This window comes from Neolamprologus brichardi, chromosome 5 (genome assembly GCF_056152115.1).
Source record: "Neolamprologus brichardi isolate AB-2024 chromosome 5, ASM5615211v1, whole genome shotgun sequence".
In the NCBI taxonomy this organism is placed as follows: Eukaryota; Metazoa; Chordata; class Actinopteri; order Cichliformes; family Cichlidae; genus Neolamprologus; species Neolamprologus brichardi.
This window is the reverse complement of record NC_142108.1, coordinates 22186071-22200648: the sequence shown is the minus strand read 5'-3', so window position 1 is coordinate 22200648 and position 14578 is coordinate 22186071. Positions and strand designations below refer to the sequence as shown.

Genomic DNA, 14578 nt, shown 5'->3' with positions numbered 1-14578 from the left:
AGAAGCGCGTTCTAGTCGCCCTGTCGAGTGAACTCGCCTGGATGAGGCTTCGACGATAAAAACCGAGCCGTCATGTTTTCGTCCCTCCCTCTCTGCCTCTGTCCGTCGGCCAGGCTGCCGCTTCTCTCAACCTTACCGGAACGTAACACCACAAAACAACCATGTCTGGGAAAGTCCCCTACAAAGTTGGTCAGTGTCAATGTTTATTGTTTCTGCCGTACTTGTATATCAAGTTAAGCTAAGCACGTTCGCGGTTAGTTAGCTAGTAATGCGTTAAGTTTGCAGGTTGGGTAACGGTTCCCATAGGCGTTTAATTTAGTATAGAAGCCAACCGTATGCCGAAATAAATGTTTTATATGCCTAAGACTAATTTTTTACTTATCCCAGACTTTGCAGGGCTTTCTGGACTCTATTACTGCTAACTTGCTAGCATGTGGTGAAACGTGTTATGTTATTACCGCAGTTTAACAAGCTGTCCAGTTAATTTGTTGGTGTTTCTTAGTCATTTTAGTAGTAAACTTTTAGATTTCCTTTTCCCGGTAAGCGAATAAAGCATACTTTGATTCATTTCTGAGAATGAATCGACATGTAACAGCCATACTTGCATCGGGCATGGGCTGCTCCGTGAACAGAAAGCTCACCCAAAGCCTCTGGGAGTTGTAGTCTATCAGTGGAACCGGAGTCGCTAAGAACCCTTGGCTCGAGCTGTGTTTGTAAACTGCACCTCCCGTGATGACTTGCGCTTCACCGCCAGTTTCTGCGTGAGTGACAAGAACAGGCATAGACAATGCTGCACTGAATGCGACTTGCAAACTAGTAACGGAAGCACTCCACGTGGTGTTTGCTAATGTTGATGTCAGGCCACTCTATTGGAATACAGGTTTTTTGTTTGTTTGTTTGTTTTGATAGTTTTGTTCCCGATTTAGACGTGGTTCTCAGTCACAATTTGCTATAAATGAGCTGTTAATAAATTTGAACTGTGCTTCTATGTCTGCCATAAAAATGGACAATTGGTCTATTGAAATGCACCAAATGTGAACCACACCTGTCGTGGATGATATTCTGCAGCTGACTAGAAACAGAAGCTGTTAGGCAATGTCCCGCTATTTGATAGGCATGAGACGAAGTCCGCATGCAATCCAAGGGTCAAGAGTTTTAACACAATAGCCGAATCTGTTAATTTGTGATATAATAATATATGCAATAACACTCATTTACTACAAGTACAATTACAAATGGTTAATCAGTAGTTAACTACAAACATTTAATCAGTACTGTCTTTTGTATTGTACACTGCCTTCCCAAGTGCTGCTTGATTACAAAAAAAATCATAACCACAGTCGGTCAGTAATTATATATAAATAACAATTATTTTACAAACTTACATTAAGTTTGGAGAAATGGTAAGTTTAATAAACTTATGAAAGAAGAAATGCACGTTTTAATTTATTTCCTTGAACTACTAATTATAACTAAACAGAAAAAATAGATTCATGACCTTTATGGGGGGGCCATTGTCAAGTAAAAAGGTGTATTCATAGTTGAAACAACGAATTGTTGCAAAACTAGTTTTTCTGTTGTCGCATTCAAAATTAATGTATTGTTTATATTTGAAGTTAAAATGTGATTTATTGCACAGCCCTAACCAGAAGGCTATTGTAGTGGGTCGGCAGCTATGATTACAGTAACAAGCCAAAGCAGCATGTTTCTGAGAGCAAGGCTGGTAGTGCTGCCTTATGTTATTAAATTATTATGACAGTGGTCAGAAAATGTATTTATAGATCTGGAATTTTTGCTGTGTATTTAAGTCTAAATACAAAAAAGCAAGAAAAATTAGGTGTATAAATAAGGTCTTAACTAGTGGTAGGTTTCAAATATGCAGATGGCATTGTAGGGAAAACAAATCAGTGAACTTAATTTTAATGCCACTTGGCCATCATTGTTGTTGTCCCTCACACATTTTACACACTTAAAAATTTAGTTGCTTTCTTAATGGTAAAAGCAACAAATAATAATAAAAAAAACCCTCCAAAAGCCAAAGATGTAATTTACTGTTGTCTGTGGCAAAGACAAGTATCAGATTTGGTGTAAGAACTGCTCCACTTTTGAATAACCTCATTGTTGAATCCTAATATTTATTCATTGAGTTGTCAGAAATTATATTTATTTTACATGTAATGTACATGACATGACACATTCTACTCTTTGTAGGAATGGTTTGATATTAATATAGGCACATGGTTGTTCTGAAAGTGCACTTCATACAAAGCAACAAGAGGCTGAAGTGCTAACAAAGAAACAGGATCAAGAACAAACAGACTTTTTGTAGATTTACTTGCTCTCTGTAAAGATCTGGCTTACTTGGCTCATTCCAATTTGAAAAGGATAATCACACTTCCTTATTGCATGCAGTTCATGACATGATTTTATTTCCTCAGTGTGGCCAACTTGTGCAACAGCAGCTGTTATGAAAATGAAAGAAGGGAATGTAGAGACAAACTTCCAAAAGGGCAAATCTGCTTTCTCACATCTGTGGTCATGTGAATTTTCCACCTACAACAAGATTATTAGAAAAGAGAAGATTATACAATTTTATATAAGAAATCTGTGCAGACGAAACTGGGTATGCACAGGGTGCTAAACTTGCACACAATTTTGCTGGTATTTTGGACAGTGCAATTAAAACTATTAGATTTGCCTATTTGAGACTTGTAAAACTGCAGTTTAAAGCACAACAGAGTTGCTGATTTGCAAAACCACACCTGATGATGTGGTTTTAGGCATTTACCCCCCCCCCCCCCCCCAACTAGTTGTTTTTAAAAAATGAAACACTCCAGGCAAATAATGTATGAGTGTTATGACTGTCTTATATTTTTTATTTATTTATGTTAACAAGTGTTTTGCTTAAAGAAAAACACTCAAGTTTTAAACTTTTGGACTTGAATAAACAGACCAAGTCTGATGCATATATGAGGCTTTACCTGACAAAAAAACATCCACCTGAGAATGCCAGACCAGAGAACAAGCTTATTGCATTAATCAGTTTTATCTTTGTACTCCTTTTGACAACCTGCGGTCTCTTTTCTAGCTGACATCAGCCTGGCTGAATGGGGACGTAAGGCCATCGATATGGCAGAGAACGAGATGCCTGGCCTCATGAAGATGAGGGAGATGTACGGTCAGTCCAAACCTCTAAAGGGAGCCCGTATCGCCGGCTGCCTCCACATGACCCTGCAGACTGCCGTTCTCATCGAGACCCTCACTGCTCTCGGAGCTGAGGTGACATTTAAAAGCTGCCTTTTAGTATTTATTTATCAAGAGAGCTTCCAGTAACTTCGCCTACATTGTGCAAGGGCACATATGCCCTCTTACTTTATGCATTTCGACATAGTAATGTCTTTTTGAGAACAAACTGTAGGTCCCTTTAAAGTTGATGCATATAGATCTGTCAAAATCCTTTCTGTTGTTTTTCGATAAGACTGTGCAGACCGTCCACACAACTACAGTACAGGACACATTAATTGATTCATTTATTGGTACAACCCATCTGGAGTCTGGCTTTTCTCCCCTTCTGTGCGCCTCAAGGCCGTGGTATCTTGTTATCATGTTGGTTTTATCTCTCTGACCACAACTGGTCTTGTCCTGCAAGAACCTGCACCCTGAGACCTAGCAGAGAACAAATAACAATCTCCCCTCCCCCTTTTTTTTTCTTCTTCCCTGAATTGGTTTTACTTTGTCTGTATTGGTGGTGACTTGACTTACAGACAACTTTGCATATTTAAAACTGTTAGTAAGTGTATTGAACTGTAGATGGCAGCATTGAGTGACATTTGTCCATAAGGTAATAGCCTTAAGGTTTATTTCTAACAACTTGACTTCAGGAAAAATCATGTTTTATGTGCACAAAAAACCTACCTTGATTTATTATGTAATGTTACATTATGAAAGGGTGACTGTGATGATTGGAAAATCTCAAGTTAAAAATCAACGAATGCTGCTAAAGTTTATCTAGATGTGCTGAATGATTTTCTCACCAGGTGTCATTGCATGCCATTGTGACTGATTTACTGCCCCTTGAGGCGTTGCAGCCCAACTGTTAGTGTTGCAGCTGTGTCATAAGGTGGCAGAGACAGACTGGTGGTAGTTTACACTGAGACTCTAAAACACATTGGGGACTCAGGGTTATTCCCACCGACAGTTGAGTACACAGTGTGCTGTAGCTTGCTTTAGTTGGACTTTGGTTTCCGTTATCTACACATTTCTGTCCAAATAAGAATCCTGCCAGAAAACCAGTTAAATGCACTCAAAGCCAGCAAGCTGTTATTTATTAACATGTCACTTTACACGTTGTTTATAAAATCAATTAGCACAGAGGTTCATCAACAGCTAGGTTACCTGGGTTCATGTAAATATTTATTTCATAGATTGTGGTGATTTCCTGTTTAGTGTGTGTGATTGTAGCTTCAGTTTTTTGTGCCTAAACTGACCCACACTCTTCCTCCTCAGGTTCAGTGGTCGAGCTGTAACATTTTCTCTACTCAGGATCACGCTGCTGCTGCCATCGCCAAGGCTGGCATTCCAGGTAACACACACTGACAAGTTGAAAAATGAATTTGATAATTAGTCTCCGAACTGACTCATTTTCTGCAAGCATTCTTAATTTTTTTTTAAATCTTGGAAGTGACAGTTAGGAGGAAGTACATGCTCTTAAGATCTTTCCAAAGCACCATGAATATGTTTTAAATAAATGACAAAACTGTCAGGACTTTTTAATATACACACCTGAATTTTAGAAATAAAGCACATTACTAAATATATCTCTGTCCATCTGTAGTATATGCCTGGAAGGGTGAGACAGATGAGGAGTATGTGTGGTGCATTGAACAGACCCTGTACTTCAAAGATGGTCAGCCCCTCAACATGATCCTGGATGATGGAGGAGACCTCACCAACCTGGTCCACACAAAGTACCCTAAATTGCTGGCAGGTTGGTTTTATGCACCTACACTCATGGTGTAAAATGAAGCTGCTATTGTTATTCTTAAGAAATCTTGCATGAATCAATCTTTCTTTGAGCTTTTGGCCACTGCATACAGCAGCTGCAACACATTATTTTAATAATATGAACACTGATGTTTTTTTCTTTTTTTTTTTTTCTTTTTTTTCTTTTTTTTTAAGCATTCTTATTTTTCATAGAAGTTTTCCAAGCTCTTAAGTTCTTCATGTAGAACTCTCTTGGACTTGTTTGCTCATGGTATAACAATAGTTTTGCTCTTGGTATTGTGCAAAACTTGTTTCCAGTCAATGATCCATTATCTTAAGCGTAGTGGGAAAATGCTAAAACGGGAAGGGGGGGGGGGGGGGTGCTCAAGCTCTTTTTGCACTTTAATGCACGTAGTTTTACTGCCCCTTGAGGCGTTGCAGCCCAACTGTTAGTGTTGCAGCTGTGTCATAAGGTGGCAGAGAGAGACTGGTGGTAGTTTACACTGAGACTCTAAAACACATTGGGAACTCAGAGTTATTCCCACCGACAGTTTCACACAAAGGTGTACTGCATGACCAAACATCCTGTTAAAATCCAGCTGTCATGTATATACAGAATAATAGTGGCTTTACAACTAAAGAAGTAAGAGAGGTACTTTTACCCTCAAAGTCCCAATAATCTTCTATTTGTTGTTTGTGAACATTTTTCTTCATTGTGTGTTCATTTTTCACCACAGTAAAAAATCCTGCACTGCTATGGTAAAACATGAAGGAAAATATGTCTTTCATTCCTGCTGGTGGGATTTGAAGATGCAAAAAAGACTACTGATCACTTGATATATGACCTTTCAAGAGGAGTTTATGGTATCTTTCACTAGTTTCAGGTCTTGTTTTAAAACGGCATTAGGTTAATGAACCTAATGTTCTTTAAAAGTGTGAATCCCTTCTGACTGATTGTATTGTTTTTTGTATAACCATGCAGTGTCCTTAATTTCTCAGTGATAGCCAGAAGTTGCTTATGGCTATGGCCAAAATTCTCAAAAAAAATCTATAAACTATGTACAGGGTACACCAAACCACTGAGAGTTTAGTTATTATGTACATTATTTGTTACTGTTTTTTTGTAGCTTGAAAACATCTATAATAAGTGTAGTGCATGACCAGTTGTGTTCATGATTTATTCGTCACAGACAAGGTTTATATAAAGTTCCAGGTTTTTAAGCAATTTTGTATTTCTAGGTATCCGTGGCGTGTCGGAGGAGACCACTACAGGTGTCCACAACCTGTACAAGATGTTGAAAAAGGGCGAACTGAAGATCCCTGCCATCAACGTCAATGACTCTGTCACCAAGGTGAGCAATCCTGAGCTTTTTGATCTCCAGCCTATGATGTATAAAAATATAAACATTCTTGCTAGTGGACTTATTCCTTCATGGAAATATAAATATGTTAAGTAGTTTATAAATATGCCTGATTGAATTAGTCTGTAAAATGTGTGACCTTGTGAATACTTATCTGGTGATCTATTTTTCTCCATCCTATAGATTTGAAGATAATGGAGTAGTTGTAAAATATTATCTGTTTATGAGGTGAATTACTTTGTAAACAGTGATGATAATGCTAATTGAATGAGTTTGAACTAGATTTTGAGTTAATAACACCAACCTGTCAGCTTGTATTCTTCTGCCTCATTTCAGTCTGGAACAGCCTCTTCATTCCATGTAATAACATTGTTTCCCACCCACAGAGTAAGTTCGACAACCTGTACGGCTGCAGGGAGAGTCTGATCGATGGTATCAAGCGAGCCACAGATGTGATGATTGCTGGTAAAGTTGCAGTGGTGGCAGGTTACGGTGATGTGGGTAAAGGCTGTGTCCAGGCTCTGCGAGGATTCGGCGCTCGTGTCATCGTCACTGAGATTGACCCCATCAATGCCCTTCAGGCTGCTATGGAAGGTAGATGAGGATGACAAAACTGTGCAGTACTTATATAATATGCAAGTTTCCCAACAGGTTAAAAAGGATTGCTCCCATTATTTATGTTTCCTTTAAAATAAATAAAATAAAATAAAAAGCCCCATGTATGGTATGGTATGTATGGTATGTATGCATGTATGCATGAATCAATCAATCAATCATTGCCCCATGCATGGGGCTTTTTATTTTATGTATTTTAAAGGATAAACATATATAATATGCAAGTGTGTATACACACACACACACACACACACACACACACACACACACACACACATATGTATGTGCGTGTGTGTGTGTGTGTATATATATGTATGTATGTATGTATGTATATATATATATATATATATATATATATATACATACATACATACATACATACATACATACATACATACATACATACATACATACACACACACACACACACACACACACACACACACACACACACACAGTATAAAATGTATTTTTTAAACAGGTTTCTGTAATTGAAACAGTGCTTTTCTCCTCTGTCTTGCAGGTTATGAGGTTACAACCATGGATGAGGCCTGTAAGGAAGGAAACATCTTTGTCACCACCACTGGCTGTGAAGACATAATCATGGGACAGTATGTTTGACCAACTCTCATGTCTTTCAAACTGTTTAATTGTTTTTGAGTTTTCTTACACATTTAAAAAGTGGCTTATAAGTTAATGTGTTTACCTTCAGCCACTTTGAGAAAATGAAAGATGACTCCATTGTTTGTAATATTGGACACTTTGACTGTGAGATTGATGTCAGCTGGCTCAACAAAAATGCTGCTGAGAAGATCAATGTCAAGCCTCAGGTAAGAACAATGACAGCTACTTAAAGATTCTAGAGAATTCTGTGTTTTTGGTTATAGAGTATATACAAAAATGTATATTAAGATGGGATTATTGTTAATAGGATGTTGGTGAATGTTGAAGTGTTCTGTATTCTGTTGTTTTGTGTGTTAGTCATGAGGGGGGTGGCCAAAATAGTTCTCCACATGGAAAACAAGCACAAAAACAAACAAACAAACAAAAAAAACCCCAATATGAGTTAGGTTTTTTGTTTTTTACTGCCCCTTGAGGCGTTACAGTCCAACTGCTGGTGTTGCAGCTGTGTCATAAGGTGGCAGAGAGAAACTGGTGGTGGTTTACACTGAGACTCTAAAACACATTGGGGACTCAGAGTTATTCCCACCAACAGGTTAACATAAGATGTACTGCAGCTGTCATTTTTTTAATCACCCTGATACATGTGTAGTTGTAGGAGCTGGCTAAATATTCAGGTAAAGCCTAAGCGAGGACAGGGAGACGTTACACAACACAAAGGATGAGCAGATGTCTCCTGCTATGTCTAAACTGTCCCTGCACAGCTGCTGATTCTCCTCTGACTCCTCAGGTTGATCGCTATCGTTTGAAGAACGGTCGTCACGTCATTGTCCTGGCAGAGGGCAGGCTGGTTAACCTGGGCTGTGCCATGGGACACCCATCATTTGTCATGAGCAACTCCTTCACCAATCAGGTACTGAGGCTGAGTCAGCGATGCTAGAGAAAAAATTATTATGTATGCTGTAAACTTTCATCTGTAACACTAGAATTCTATTAACATTTGGAACTTTGAACCAAAGTCTTTGAAACAAAGTGATAACATTATAATTGTTTTGTAGTCTTTATTAAATCCAAGTTCTCTACTGTAGGTGCTGGCTCAGATTGAGTTGTGGACAAACACTGCGAAGTACCCTCTGGGAGTCTACTTCCTGCCTAAGAAGGTCAGAACATACACTGTGATAATACTGCTTATGCTTATGCAGCACTTGCATTGTATCTGTTTTGCACTTTGTTGGACATGAATAGGAAATGTCAGATATTTACTTAAACTAGACTCTATTTTTTCTTAAGTCAAATTTCTTTAGATGTGTAAAGACATTGATTTTCAAACAGAATTTATTTATTTATTTATTTTTTATTTTTTGAGTGAAAAGCAATTTTATATACCTTTATTCAGTAATTTATTATATCTTAAGATGTGACCAAAAATTTCCTCTGGGACTAAATAATCACTGTAAACAAATTATCTCCTCTGAAATTCTAAGTTTCTGCTTGTTAATATTTTCAGGCAGACATTAAAGCATGAAGGATAAATGCAAAAAAACCCAAAACTGAATAGGCAGAAAAGAAAAATAAGGAATCTTTATTTAACATGTTTTCGCTCATTTATTATTTCTTTGTGTGCCTGTAGCTGGATGAGGAGGTGGCAGCTGCCCACCTGGATAAACTGGGAGTGAAGCTTACCAAGCTGACAGAAAAGCAGGCCAAGTATCTGGGCCTGCCCACCGAGGGGCCCTTCAAACCGGACCACTATCGTTATTGAGCTCCCCTGCAAGTCTGGGGAAGAAGAGAAGAAAGAGGAAGAGGTGTGGCCAGAATGGTGTTGGTGTTTGGGAGCACTTGAACCATGTTGCACTCTGGGTGCTGTGTTTGGTTTTAGGCTGGACAATAGCTCAGTGATTCAGGGATACAGAGACATTTTTCTTCTCCTCAGCCTGTAAATGAAATGCTAAAGACATTAATTCACAAGTTTCATCTGGCAATCCATTTGGTGATGCTGACGTTTGAAAACGGTACCCTTAATGGTAGCTTCTGCTAACTAGCGAGCGTTGAACGACACGTCTCTGGTTGAAGCTAGACTTTAGGCGGATGCCATTTTACCACCAAAGCTTCCATCAGTAGCTTTAAATGGTTAGTTTTTTTTTTTTTTTTATAAAGAATAAATATATGAAGCTGTGGAAGCTTCTTTTTTTTTTTTAATCTCGTCTTATTCTGCTCTGACACACCAACACACGCCAAACTCCTCGGCTATCTCTCCTCTTTCTCGCCCATACTCTTCCAAAACGCCATCAAGTGCTACTGCTGTTAAAGAGAATTTCTCTTGCTGGTTGTCATTCCCTCTCTGTTTATGGAATAAAACAAATCCTCATGCTTCTCTATCTAAACTCTTCTCTCTGTCTCATAGCGGCCCAAGGTGGAACATGATGGGACAGGTTTTTCGCCCGCATCTTAAGCCAGGCAAATGTTTGGCCTGATTCCAGTGTGTTCACACTAATAATGACATGTGTTAGCACTTAATTGAAAACTGCACTCAAGCTGTCTTAAAAAAACTGGGATTGGTCCTGAAGCGATAACCACTCATCCAGACTGATCACTGATCGCAGCCAAAGTAATCAAAGTACCACCAAAGCACGTAACGTTTTTGCCTGATTTAAGAGTCCTTTTGATGCCTCATTTCTTCCTTTTGATGTAATTAATGTAATTCAACTCGAAGGGCCAAAGTGTTTGCAGTGCCCCAACTTCTCAACTCTTTTCGTTACGCACTATGGCCAGTCAGGTTCTTGTAATGCTGGGTGTAAATGGATCACGGTGAAGGTGAAGTGCCCGTCTTTTCCCTTCAACGGTTAAAGCCTCAATGCAGGCTTAACCTGCTTGTAAGTGATGGATTAATGTTGAAACTGCCAAGTGACGATTAAAAAACAAAAAGGAAAAACATGCCGACTCTGAATTCTTTCTCCTCGTATGGTTGTAAGGTGATGCATCTCTCTGTGTTTATGTGGGGGAGGAGGACTCTTTATATTGGGTTGAAAGGTAGGGTCAAGAAAACATTTGGCTGAAACACGTGATGGCTTGTTCGTTGCCTGTTTTAAATTGATATTAAGCCTTTTTCATAGCCTTATCTGTGTTTAATATTGCAGCTATGACAAAGCAGGTTCTAACCATAACAAAGTTCTTAGTTTAATCCATGTTGTGATCTTTCACTAAACTGAAACAAACCTTTGGGGTTATTCTTGGCTCATTCAGAGTCTGGAGGGTTACCACACACAAGCACGATTGATTTATATACAGTAAAAGCAACAAGTCCTTTTTGCCTTATTTGACAAGTACATTTTTCACTCTGGCCAACTGATAGCCTACTGTATTACCATGTTTGAGTAGAGCAGCAGATAATTAAAAAATTCTTCACTTGTGTGTGTATATTACAGTCCTGAAGATTTTTCATAGGGTTGCTAAAAATTCCCAAATGAAGATAAAACTGTCCTCCTACCATTGTCTGTGGTATAACTCATGTCCATATTTCTAGGGTCTTAGGTCACAAGCAATTCATCTGCTAAATGAGGTTTAAATAAATGTTTAGTTGTATGGCATAAATACTGTGATAATCTTTCCTAACAGGTTGGCAGGAATGACCAGTTAAAAAAATAAATGAACGATAAATTCAAGCCTCATAGTTAAAGCAATCCACATCCCGACGCAGCTCATTGCCCCGAGCACAGCCTAAACCACAGGCATTCGCTCTAAAATTTTCAAATTTGCTTACAGGCTAAAGGGGGGACCTGGGGTGTGGGTGTCCAACCCCAAAAAATGAGTGTAGTTAGGAGTCACACAAGGAGGCCTGATCCCCTTACCTGGGAAAAATGTCTTCTGTGTCATTTTAAATATATGTAATGTGTTGAATATAATAATCAGTGACAGCTCTTGTGCTAATCATAGATCTGAAACACGTGATACGTGAAAACCCTCCCCTTTCAACTGCTTCAGTGCCTGTCATTCTCTAGGTCCTTTACTTTTTAAAGGTGAATTTGCAGAATGCAATAGTGCCTAGTCTGACAGCTGTGGTTGGCTCCACTAGCTTGTTGGTAAATATTTTGTTCCTGATAGTAATGGACATCATTGCAGAGCAGTTGTTTTATATTATAACATGTTGAATTTTTGGAAAAGACACTGCGTGCTCTGGCCTCACAGTCAAAACATGCTCCCTACCAGCTGAAAATCCAGATAAGATCGTTGCTATACAAGTCCTCAAGGCATCAGTCACAACGTTTATAAAGAAAAAAAAAAAGACTATATAAAATTGAGTTAGCTGACACAACACAAGCCAGAGTCACTTGACTGATTGGATTTAAAAAAACCTTAAGGTGACTGTTAGGGCAAACGGGGATGAAGGAAGCTGAACCTGTATAATGTCAGTCTGCTGTTTTGAATGCCTCCTGAGGTTTCACCTGATCTGCTTTAAAAAAAAATAAAAATAAAAAAATAACTCCAGTGGCGTGGAAGAGCTCATTTAAATCTGTTTTATGGAGACCGAAATCTCTCTCGAGGCCAAATTGTGACACAAGATAACACATGACTTAAGATATTATGGGAATGTAGACTGTGTATTCTGAAAACACGAGCTTGGACTGATAAAACACACAGCAGTAAAACAGAGACACTAAAGCCTTCTCCAAAGTAAACCTCACGTTAAGAATTCAGTGTGTATGAAACGTTTTATACGTTTTATTCAGTTGAACCAAAAGCGACCATATTTGGGGTAAATAGCGGATCTAAGTTTACAGCTAATGCCTGCATGTTGCCTCCAAGGGTGCGATGCACAAATGCATACCTGTTAATTGGTACAAATAACAGTCTGGTAAAATGCCAGAATTTCACTTAACCAAACCTGAAGCATAAACGTCCTGTGTGGTCTGTACCTTACAGGAGACCAGAGTATTTGGCAGATAACTCCATGAAAATGCTCTAAAGATGCCAACAACACATATATGGTGGAGAGTTGTTCAGTGATTCAAATTAGGGAAAGTGGAGCACTTCAGAAGCACTAATGAGGACGCCTATCCCCTGGGTCAATGCACAAAGCACCCTCTACTTCTGATATACTTATTCTACTTTTATTGCATGGTTGGATATTTTTACTATTATTATTTTTTTTATCATGTTGTATAGTTGCAAGTATCTGTACTTCCTGGGTAACAAATTTATATGTTGCTCTTCTAAGTGGTATTTGATAGATTAACAAAGTATTTTATATACACCCACCAGCTGTCACGCTTCATGTGAGACTAAAGAACAGTTTTACCCATTGTCCCTCATCCCACACATTGAAACAATGTCCCACATTTTGATTTGCTCTACTTTTCAATACTTTTATAACGTCTGGCTTTAATCCAACAGTTGTGAAGAAAGCTTTCATCGCAGGTTAACCAGTCACTGATTTTTGTTGCCAATGTTATGACCAGCAGGGGAAATTCACCACAAAGTCACAAGCTCTGCAAATTCTAACACAAAGAAAAAGGAAATGTAGCGACATCAAAGAATTGTAAACTGTTTACAACTGGGTGATTGAACTGAAAGATGGTTCTCAAAGCATTTGTGGTCTTAAAGAGATGTACAGATGCATCTCTTCTGAAGCCCAAATATTATTACCAGATAGAAAAAAAGCTTTAATAACACTTAGCAGATTTAACAGTTGCTGGTACAGAAAAAGAGCAGAAATAATTGGAAGAAGACATACCCACAAGAATAAATGCTTTCCTTAATTGCTTATTGTGTTATATTGTTGAGATAAGGGCTTTAATTGTTGCTCAAATGAAATAAGCTTTAGTTCAGGTTTGCATGTGTTTATTTTATTATTGTTATTTTAGCGTCTAGCACCTACATTTTTTTTAGCTACTAACCTGATTTCACCAGCAGGTGGCAGTGTAAGTACTCTATAACATGATAAATGAATATAAATTCACCTTTGGAAATGTTGGTATGATGTGATTTTTTGATCTTTTGGGCATAATTTTATATTTATTTTATTTTTGAAGAATTGGAAGCTATCTTAACAATGCAGATTTAGAAAAGAACGGAGAATCAGGTTGTTTTTTTCCTGTCTGTTGGTGTTTTTTGTGATGAATCGTCTTCGATTTTTCTATATTTCATCAATATTAAAACCCAGTATCAGAGCCCATGTCACTGGATTTTTTTAAGACCACAAATTAAATAAAAGAAGAACTGCCTTCGAACAATAGGCAACACCAGATGCCAGGCAGCAGGCATGTGTGCAGAGATTAATGCTATCCCTGTAATTATGCTGTTCTTATTCTGTGAAGCACCCTGCTTCTGCCTTTCATGATAATTGAATAAGATGTTTTTCACACAGCAGTTTTCTCATGGACTATTTCCTCTGGAGGATACAGTTCCAACGAAAACCGCTACGTTTGAAGTATGTGGATAATCCAGAATAACTAGCACATCTTTCCATTCAAAACATTTTGGGCATTTCAGTTTTTTAAATGCTTTCCTAAAAAAATGACATGCTAATTCCAGTCATCTGCATTATTAGAATTAAAATGTTTGGGACAGATATTTACCAAACTATGCAAACTGGTGTGTTTTCGGATTTGTGATTGCTATCATTGTTCTCCCTTGTGAGTCTAAGCGTGTCATTATGACATGTGGTCTTAGAAACATCCCACAAAGACAACTCTGACAGGGGTTTATAAGTCTCTCTGAATCTGCGGACAGATTTTGTCAACATAATAGCATCAAACTCCAGCGAGACGCAGTCATGAAGCTTGTGGGGCTGAGATCAAAACAAAGGTCGATAGGGGATAAAGGTGAAAAAGGTGTGGTCACTATGTAAACAGGTGACATAAGTGATAGGATAGGGTTTAATTGCAATATCCATCCATCTATTTTCTTCTGCTTATCCAATAATTGTTTTAATTTTGAAGCTGTTGAGAAATTAGGCAATAAGAATTTTTTGAGAAAGAGTAAGCGGAGTTTCTCCTCGA

General features: G+C 38.2%; 1 protein-coding gene and 3 non-coding genes across 4 annotated transcripts; all 4 read left to right on the top strand.

Annotated features, from left to right (window-relative positions):
* The first annotated feature begins 29 nt into the window (after positions 1-29).
* Positions 30-10512, top strand: ahcy (adenosylhomocysteinase). The gene is made up of 11 exons (XM_006783026.3): positions 30-189; positions 3089-3279; positions 4507-4582; positions 4835-4987; positions 6223-6335; positions 6731-6938; positions 7483-7570; positions 7672-7789; positions 8371-8493; positions 8669-8740; positions 9211-10512. Exons 1-11 carry the CDS (start codon positions 162-164, stop codon positions 9340-9342), a joined length of 1302 nt encoding a protein of 433 aa, XP_006783089.1. The 5' UTR covers positions 30-161; the 3' UTR covers positions 9343-10512.
* LOC118453695 (small nucleolar RNA SNORA17) lies at positions 4067-4199 on the top strand. The gene has a single exon (XR_004843410.1). It is a non-coding gene; the product is annotated as a small nucleolar RNA SNORA17 (small nucleolar RNA).
* Positions 5403-5535, top strand: LOC148102783 (small nucleolar RNA SNORA17). Its single transcript, XR_015719096.1, has one exon. It is a non-coding gene; the product is annotated as a small nucleolar RNA SNORA17 (small nucleolar RNA).
* LOC118453694 (small nucleolar RNA SNORA17) lies at positions 8044-8176 on the top strand. The gene has a single exon (XR_004843409.1). It is a non-coding gene; the product is annotated as a small nucleolar RNA SNORA17 (small nucleolar RNA).
* Positions 10513-14578: the final 4066 nt, after the last annotated feature.

Coding starts and splice junctions, on each gene's coding strand:
- ahcy (XM_006783026.3), top strand. CDS start 162: ATGTCTGGGAAAGTCCCCTACAAAGTTG. Junction 4,583..4,834: donor CGCCAAGGCTGGCATTCCAG/GTAACACACACT, acceptor GTCCATCTGTAG/TATATGCCTGGAAGGGTGAG. Junction 6,939..7,482: donor CCTTCAGGCTGCTATGGAAG/GTAGATGAGGAT, acceptor TCTGTCTTGCAG/GTTATGAGGTTACAACCATG.